This window comes from Onychomys torridus, chromosome 1 (assembly GCF_903995425.1).
Source record: "Onychomys torridus chromosome 1, mOncTor1.1, whole genome shotgun sequence".
In the NCBI taxonomy this organism is placed as follows: Eukaryota; Metazoa; Chordata; class Mammalia; order Rodentia; family Cricetidae; genus Onychomys; species Onychomys torridus.
In genome coordinates, this window is record NC_050443.1 from 59,440,550 (window position 1) to 59,450,023 (window position 9,474).

At 49.3% G+C, this 9,474-nt stretch overlaps 1 protein-coding gene across 1 annotated transcript in view; it reads left to right on the top strand.

Annotated features, from left to right (window-relative positions):
• Abhd2 (abhydrolase domain containing 2, acylglycerol lipase) overlaps nt 1-6,722 on the top strand; it is an 80,098-nt gene extending 73,376 nt beyond the window's left edge. Inside the window, exons 9-11 of the mRNA XM_036187320.1 lie at nt 1,357-1,426; nt 3,389-3,473; nt 5,228-6,722. Of these exons, the coding sequence (XP_036043213.1) occupies nt 1,357-1,426; nt 3,389-3,473; nt 5,228-5,424 (352 nt within the window). The 3' untranslated portion in view covers nt 5,425-6,722. The remainder of the gene's footprint in view (nt 1-1,356; nt 1,427-3,388; nt 3,474-5,227) is intronic.
• The last annotated feature ends 2,752 nt before the right edge of the window (nt 6,723-9,474 follow it).

Below are 9,474 nucleotides of genomic sequence, written 5' to 3' on the forward strand. Positions count from 1 at the left end.
GGCAGTACCCTGAGTAAAGGAAACCTCAAAGCCCTCACCCACAATGACACTCTTCCACCAACAAGGTCACGCCCACCCCAACAAAGCCACCAATAGTGCCACTCCCTGTGAGATTATGGGGTCAGTTACACTCAAACTACCACAGAAACAAATGATGCCTAGCAGCCTCTTAGGATACAGTATATAACCTACTGTGGTGCCTAATAAGGAGAGAAAAGTAATTTTAATTTAATATAAATTTCCCATCCATCTTCTTAATTGAAACCCAAAAGAAAAAGTCTCTCAATTCTTGTAAAGCTCTTCATCACTAGTAGTATTGGATGGTAGCGGTTCTGTAATCAAACCACTCTGGCAGCGTCCTCACAGAGTGGTCACCAGCCATGCTGGAGGAATGGACTGCTTTGGGGAGACTACCGAGGACAGATTCACACATCCTGGATATGATCCCTGTACACAGTCTCCTCCCCACCGGCAGACCCTAATGGTCTAGCCTGAACCTTCTAGGTCATTTCCAGACTGAGGTACCTAAGAAGGCTGGAAGTGGAAGAGATCCAAAGCTCCGGGGGAGGCAGGACATCTCAGAGACCTGAATCGAAATGGAAGGTCCACCTTCATAGACTAGGGGCCCCACCTCAGGTAGAAAGGAAAGGGAGGTTCAGAGGCCTTCTGGCCAGCGGTAGAATTTGGGGTATCAGGACATCAGAGGCCCAGCTGAATTCTCCAGGCCTCTCAGCACAGAGCTGAGCAGAGCTGCAAGCCTCTCTGGTGTTGTGAAAGCTCAGGTGGTCGGTGACAGGTACTGCTTCTTGCGTGGACAGAACTGGTAACCTCAAAGTGTGCTTGTCACATCTTACTCTGGCGTGTTTCATTCCAGCGGCTCCAGGGTGACCCTGCTGAAAACAAAGGTCTAGCCCATGCATGCCTGTACACCTTAAACAATTGTATGCTACCTCAAAAGATGAGGCAGTCAATGATGACTGTAACAGTTGCTACTGATATTTCTCCAGGCAAGGTGTGCGTAAACACTTCCATACTGTAAGTCTCACGGCACCATCAAGGAAGGTCCTGTCTTTGATCTACTTTCCAGTGAGACAGCCAAGGCCCAGGAAACTTGAGCATTGGCCTGAGATTACCCAACCCGAAAGTGGCAGAGCCAGGATTTGAATCCAGATCCCAAATCCATGCTCTTGACTCCACTCTGCCTCCTACATTCGCTTTAGTGCAATAGCTAGAACCGTGGTGAAGCTGCTGCCTGCGGATTCAGCCACTGCACTGAGCTAGTGTGGAAACCAGAGACTCATCAGCTCAGTTCTAAACATGTGTGTGTATATATATATATATGTGCTTGTGTTCCAGAAAGTTCCATGGCTATAACTCCCTGAAGGAATATTATGAGGAAGAGAGCTGCATGAGATACCTGCACAGGGTGAGTGGCAGCCACCTCATAATCAGTGTTACCACAGCCAGCTTGGCCCGTGGTTCAGCAAATACCCTTCCTAATTTCTCTGATGGAAGCAGAGCCAGCGTCTGGTCAGCATCACTTTAGTTGGTCACGTGGACTTTGTGCTGAGCCAGCTGCCCTCTCTGCGACTGCCACACTCTAAATCCCAGAGCAGCACTCTGACCAGACTTCTCTTTAGTCTGTGAAATTGCTTGCAGCATCTAGCTTATCCTTAGACATCCTTTGACAGTGGAATAGTAGAAGCACCTGTTTTCTGGGGTGGTTTTTCATGGGTGATGCATCTGGCTTCCTTTGTGCCCTTGACCCTTTCTCATGGCCACATGTATCTTATTAACGTGCTGTCTAGGACCAAACACCCAGATTTCTGCTGTGACCTGGTAAACCCAGCATAAAATGGGTGGAGTTTTGTATCAAAGTGAGAAGGAACTTGCCTTCTGAAACGAGTAATAGGCAAAGTAGCATGTACCTGTAATAACTAGTACTCAAAAAGCTGAGGCAGGAGGATTGCTGTGAGTTTGATGCCAACTTGGGGTACGTAGCAAGTACCCAGCCAGCCAGAGCTACATGGAAAGACCACAACTCAAAAACAAAAAGAAGGCCAGCAAGATGGCTTAGCAGGTAAAGGCGCTTGCCGCCAGGCCTGGAGTTCTGAGTTCAAAACCAGGGCCCACATAATGGAAGGAGAGAAGTAGCTCCCCAGTTGTCCTCTGACCCGCATGCATGAGCGCACGCAGATGCACAAGCTGATATAATTTTAAAAAATGAAAGGTGGCTGTTTTTTGACTTGTTCTTTTAGCAGCTACCTTATGTTTACTAGTTTGTGGCCAACACAGTTCCCATATTTTTACCTGAACCAGCACAGACCAGTCTTTGATTCTGCCATGCATGGTTGCTCTTACTGCACCAGCACACGGCTCCCCACTTATCAGTGTCCATCTGTGGGTTTGGCCCACGGATCCTCAGCTCACAGGGATGGTTGTGAATCACGGTTCTGTGGCTGTCTTAGGTATGGGTTCTCCTGAGTCAGTGTCATCACTCAGGCCTTTGGCATGCCGGAGTTCCAGGAGAGCACAGCCGTTCAGTATGTCCGGATGGCAGCTCGGGATGGTCTGAGATCCCCCTTCAGCACCGTCTCCACTCTAAACCAGAAGGAGGCTCTTTTTATCTGCTTTACTAATGAGCATATTGAGCACAGGCCTTCCAAGAGCTCCCTGACATCCTCCAGCCCACTCCTGTTTGTTTGTGAGGTGTGTTGAAATAGGTATTGAACCTAGGGCCTTCCACCTGCCCCTTCGGTGCTGTACCACTGAGAGACATCACTAATGCTTGCTTCTTTGAAATAGGGTCTTGAGATAAATATAGATATATAGGTATATATCTCCCAGGCTGGCCTTGAACTCACAATTCTTATGCCTCCACCTCCCAAGTTCTGGGATTATGAGTGTGCGCAGCTAGTTCTCACTCCTGTTTGCATCTTTCAGACTCTTCTAAAAGGTCCCCTTTCCCTCTAGTGGGATGCACTTCAGTTTTCCTTTTTATAATGTAAGCTGAAGGAAAGATAGATAGATAGATAGATAGACAGACAGACAGACAGACAGACATCTTCATGCTGTCATTTTTCTGAGAAGTGTGACTAATCTGAAACACTAAAGATAATCAGAAATACTAGTGAGTGTCACTAAGTGCACATTACGCCTGTCTCCCATGAGCACACAGGTCTCCTAAGGCACGGGCAGCGTTGCTCCTATATAACCTGCTGGCAGGTGGCGCTCACAGCAGACCTGCCATTCATCTCGCTGCCAGTGACAGTGAGGCCCCCCTAAGGCTCCAGTCCAACAAACGGAGCTGTGAGCGGGTTCCTTTTGCTTCAAAGGCTTGTCTGGTAGGGAGCGAGCCGTTTAACTCCAGTTTACCTTCTTGCTGCAGATATACGTGCCTCTTATGCTGGTTAATGCAGCTGACGACCCCTTGGTGCACGAAAGCCTTCTTACCATTCCAAAGTCTCTCTCAGGTGAGTTGCTCCCACTGTCCCCAGCCACACAGCAGACACCCCTGTAAATGTTCCCACTTCCACTGTTCTGTCAGTGCGCAGAGACGAGCCTCTGGGAGCCTCTGGGAGAGGGGCAGCTCATCGACTGATAGTCCTAGGTTGCAAAGGGCCCTGGGTAGAACCTTCTAGACCTCCATCCTGGTGCAGGAGACAGGATATTCTTGATGTCTATCACCAAGAGAGTGTTCCTTAGCAGGATTGTCCCAGAGTTATTGTCCCATTAAATGGGAGAGCCTAGCTCAAAGAGATATTTAGAACTAAAATTGGCCCAAAAAGCAAAACAAAACAAAGCCAGGTCTGCTTCCTCCGATGACAGCCTGGAAGTTAGAAGCAGCTGAATGGCAGAGAACATTGCTCTCGGAAACGCTGTGCTGACTCAATCCATTCTGTGGTCGGCACTACAGGGAAGGCAGGGAGAGGAAGCAGGAGGAAAGGCTGGGAGTTCCAATGACTTCTCATTGTAGTTTCAGATCCCTGGGGTATCATCTCCAGTCCTCTGTGATTACATTTCCTCTTGTAAAGATAGTAGCCTAAAGGAAGAGCTAACCCTGCGCCCCCCACCCACAGCTGCAAGAGGAGATAAGAGAGGAAAGGCTTCCGCCTCACAGAGCTTCTGTCCTACTCAGGAGCAAGGCTGCATGTGTGAGGAGGGCCTGTTCCATGACAGAAGCTCTCTCCTGTCAACCCCCAGCCCCCTCAGACTCCTAGCACACCACTCCTCAGCCCACTCGGCCCCGTGCAAGAGCACTTCTCTCCTGAACCAAAAACTAACTTTCACAGGACTAATGCTATCCCACAAATGTACAAAATAGAAACCAGAAAAGGAAGAACGGAGGGAGTGAGATAAGACCCCCCCCCCCAAAAAAAAAATAAGAACATTTCCTGCTGAACTTGGCTGCCTCTTTCCACACCTCTCCAGTAGCCATGGCAGCCAAACTAATCATGGACCCGAAGTCCAGCTCCGAGCCCTCAGCTCTCAGGATAGCCATTTAGCTCATGGCACTGGGAGCCGGGGCATCTTTTAACACACCTTGTAGCTTAAGCCGTAGTCCTGAAGATTGATGCCTGGCATGAGAAAGCATTGTTAGCATTACGCTCTCCTTTTCTCTGACAAAGGGCACTCTGTAGTGCCGTGATCCTCTCCTCTGTGCCTTCCCACCCTTGGAGTTACCTAATCAGAGTCTGCATTTCAGCAAGATACCCTGAGGAATCAAGGCACACAAAGTTGGGGAGCATAGCCAATGAGAAGCTATTGGGGCCCTCTGATACCCCCAGCACAGCGTGGACTCCTGACTTACTCTCTTTCACCCGTCAGGTTATACCTTAGTCATGTGGGGGGGCAGGGTACAGCTTGGGTTTGCAGAGCTCTAAGTAGGAGTTCTAAGAGTCCTGAAGCTGATGCCCATTCTCTGACCTGGGTGTTACTTCTTTATTTTGGCAGTGCTGGAGATTGACCTCTGGGGGGTTTCATATGCTAGGGCACTGTTTTCCTATTGAGCTGTGTCCCCAGCCCTTCTAGTGCCCATTCATTATACACCAAACTCATGAGGTCCGGCTGATGCCTGCCCACTTGAGAAAAGGCAGCACGGTGCACATGGTTGGATACCCACTTCGGTACCCTCTGAGGAATGCCCAGGCTCCCCGGCTTGTTCACCTTTGCTCTCTTGCTCTGGAGTTAATAGGATGCTGTAATTCTGCTGCCTTTCCCCCCACAGAGAAACGGGAGAATGTCATGTTTGTGCTGCCTCTGCACGGGGGGCACCTGGGCTTCTTCGAGGGCTCCGTGCTGTTCCCTGAGCCACTGACATGGATGGATAAGCTGGTGGTGGAGTATGCCAATGCCATTTGCCAATGGGAAAGGAATAAGTCCCAGTGCTCAGACACGGAGCAGATGGACGCCGAATTAGAGTGAGGCCTCCGGACTCTGGCGTGCTCCAGCAGCCCTCCTCTGGAACCACGGCAGTTTCAGGTCGCCCATCTCCCTCAGTGACCTGGATCTAACCTCAGCCCATCAGTGGGGGCCACCCATCATGCAATCTGTCTCAAGTGGGCAGCTCTCCCCTGGGAGCTCCAGGCTATTTTTATGCTTAGTTACGGGTTTTCTCCATTGCATTGTTAGCCATGGTGACAAACTACAAGATTCTCACCCTTCTGTCCAGTTTCAGTAGCTGATTGCTTTCACGCCAGTTACATCTAGTTTTCCTGCTAAGGAACGCATCCGAACTGCAATTTTGCTTTGCCAATCGAAAGGCCTTTCCTTGAGAACCGTGAAGGATGGATGTCACTTTGTGATAGTTGTATGTGCCCGCGTAGAGTCCCCAACAAGAAGTCAGCATCTCTGACCAATGCTGAAGAAATGACTCAGCTTTGGGGGTCTGAGAGCCTGAGGCCACCTGGGCCTGAGTTTTGCCTCTGAAACAGAGGAAGTTCCCTGAGTCTAAAGCCAGTTCCTTCTCGCCATCTCCTAAGACACCTTCTTCCCAGTTGCTGCTGCTGAGAGTTGCATGGGGCACTTGTCTAAAAATTCAGCCTCCCAGATCCCTCCCCTCAGAGAGGCTGACTCGGTGGGTTTGGGAAGGGGTCTGGGGATTTTAATTTTTGACAAGTGCCCCAGGGAATTCTCATCACCCAGCAAACTGAGGGGAACACCATACTGCAGCGCTTTTAAATTAGAAATGTCTTGGTGGCTCATTTAATTGACACTCATAAGCCACAGCGTCTCTTTGCTCCCAGAGACCTCCAAAGCAGCACGGCCTGATGTATGGCTGCCTTTGTATGATCTCAGTGTGGTGTCCCTAAAAGGAAGAAGACGTTGGGGCTGAGCTCTGCTTCTCCCCGGATGTGCGACCCTGGATAAGTCGTTTTGGACTTGACTCTCTTCTCCTGTTAAACAGGGGACTTAGACCAGGCAGATTGCCGAGATGGCCACCAGTTCTAAAGTTCAGTGATAAACTCGGTATACTGAGTTTTGAGAGAACATCCCTCTGGGGGAGCCTGGGAATCCATCTCCCAGGCTGAGCATGTAAATGCCAGGGCTTGCAATTTTTCCCCTTCCCCTTCATATAAAGAGATTTTAGAGTCTTAATCACTCACTTGTAATTTTCGTCCCAGGGCCCTCTAACTCTGGGTTTTGATACCAAACAATTCAAAAGTTGGATCTGAGTTTGAAGAAATGTATCTCCAGCGGAGAGGAGAGAGTGTTCCTTTGAAGTCAGTTTGTAATCATTGGCCTCTCTGTGCTGTCTGTTGGGTAGATCTTTCCAAAATGTCACTCTCGGGTTCAAGTCCTCTTCTGAAGTCCTTGTGGTACTTGAATCCCCCAGAACCTGCACTTTGAACAATCAGTGGTTCTCTCTGGCATTCAGTGAACTGTGGGTGAATTGCCTGGATACTGTTAAAAACAACAACAACAACCACCTTTTTTTTTTTTTTTTTTTTTTTTAACTCTGCCTCGTCTGCTTTGGCTCCAGGGCAGACTGAACTATAGTAGTGGGTTTGTGTGGGTATTTAAGGAGCCACCTGTGCGTCCGAATGCAGCCTCAGGGCGGCAGGTGGGGTGGAGAGTGTGGGCATCGATTGGCCCACGAGACTGGACAGGAATACCTGTGAACTGAAGAACTGTTCTGGCAATCACGAGATCATCCATCCCGTAACATCATCAGTGGGCATTCTCTGGGGAGACTGAGATGTCTGGGGTCTTCAGTTTGCTTTGCTCTAGTTTCTTCACACTCTCCAAATCCTGTCACTGTGCCCCCCAGTGGTTATCGCTTCTCTGTCGCCTTTCCCTTTCTGTGTTCTCTTAGCACAAACTGGCACTTTATCGTTCTCCCTCCACCGACCTGCAGCTACTGGAAGACTCACAGAGTCCCTGCCGCTGCGGTGATCCCTGCAGACTTTCAAAGAGAGCAGTAAGGTAACAGAGTCGAGTCACCGTTCCTAGAAGTCAGGGGCTCCCTTCAAGTCCTGACAGAGCAGTGGCTTGGGTACCACCTGCTTCAAGAAAAGTCAACCCTACTGTCACACTTAGAAGCAAGTGGGAAGCTGCCCTGGGAGCCTGGGCTTTGCAGCAGTCCTGAAGGCCCACCAAGGAGAGGCAGAGCCCCTAGGAGTGGGGGAGGGCCCGTGTGCCAGCTGAAGCCTCCCTAGTGCGTGTCTCTGAATGGCACTGGCGTTCCATTTTGCTTCACATGAAATCAACTGAAGCTCTTTATTCAAGCTTCGGGCTCTCGGACATGGAAATGAGACCGGGACCTTGGCAGTCTGACAGGGAAATTCTTGTTTGACCCTGAATAAGAGCACAGAGGCATGAGTGTGGAGGTGCCAGCTTGCCTGATGAATGAGGGAACAGCCTTTATGTAGGTCAGCCTGTTTCCTTCCTCTGGGCCTCTTGCTCTCTTCCCAAAGTCACCCATTTCTAATGATGATGTGAATTGTCTGCTGGCTATGAAGGACTTACTCGGACCAAAGGCTAAATTTTTAGAGGACATTTGAATATTCTCTCTTAAAATCAAGGATATAAATTATATAGATCTAGACAATTCTGTGGCAGGAATAACATTAAAACCCAAGTGCGGAATACACCCACATTACCCTGGTGGTGTTCCCTGCTTCCCAAATAATTGGAAGACATCATCTTCAGTCAAGTTAGGATTGCCTAGCTTAAAAAACATAAATTATCAAGACTGTGTAGTAGGTGGGGAGTTTCCCAGACTTGAAAACCCATTCTTTCCTGTGATGACTTTCCATCATCCATCCCTGAGCAGAAGGTGGAAAGTGTGTCATTCCGTCCACATTCTTTTCTTTTCTGTGGGTCTTAACAGTTACCTTAGTATCTACTGAAATGTTCCTGAAAGGGAAGTCTATCTTCTCATGCCCACTGGCTCGGACTCACGTTGGCCATGAGCAGTAGGTCACTTCACCTCTCTGAACCTGTTACCTCATCCTCCATCATCGGTAAGACTGCTTCATCCACGTACGGATCATTTGCTCAGTCATTGCTAAGTATTAGAAGTTGCAGCTAGAAACAGGTTTATCGAGACCCCTAAGCTCCTCTTGAGAGGACTTGGAGAGAAGGAGCGTGTGCATTCAGCTTTCCCTAGTTAGGACCCTGGACAGAATCCAAAGCCATCTTTGACCTCTCTTCTTGTCTTCACCATTAAGATAGTTTCCTTGCTATTCCGAGGGTAGTCCTGTGACCGTGGCAGGTGAGGGCCACCGGTAATAAGGCAAGTACCTCCGGCCTTCAGTGTGGCCAGGCAAAGCATGGACTGTTGTCAGGACAGACGCCCTCCCTGTGTGGCGCATTCTGAACCCAGTCTGCACTCAGCTGAGGATTCTGGGTAGCTGAGCTTATATGGCTGGCATCCGGATGAGAGCTCTCTTTGTAAGTGACTTGAGAGAGTGTTTGCCAGCTCCGGGGATACAGTGTGTGTGTTCTCGTTTGTGTGTGTTCCCGTTTGTGTTTGCCCCGGAAGCAGGTGTTAGAGATGTGAGAGGCTTTTCTTTTCCCATGGCCTCCATCCTGACATCGAGCGACAGTTTTAAAAGAAGAAGACAAAGGGAAAACCAAAAGTGAACACAGAAGCATGTGGAGGTGGAGGAACTTGTGCGCTTTCCTCCTTTAGGCATACAGGAAAGTCCTTAGGAAGTGTGTTACTTTTAGCATCCTGTCACGGTATCATCTGGAATGGTTTTTCTTACCCAGAAAGCCTTAACTTGCCTCTAGAAAATCCTCTGGTATGACAACACTGTGGCATAAGAATTCAAACTCTAATGCTATGAAAGTTTGAAGCAGAGCCACAGCCAAGCCAGAGAATTTCCTCAGGTGGCCCAGAGGCTCCTGTGACGTCACCCCCACCTCTCACCCCCAACAGCATGAGTGGTCTGGACCAGCCCTCCACCTGCCTTCTTTGCCTTACTCTTCCCAAAGCCACTTTGGATCACTCAGAGGCTTCAGAAGGGG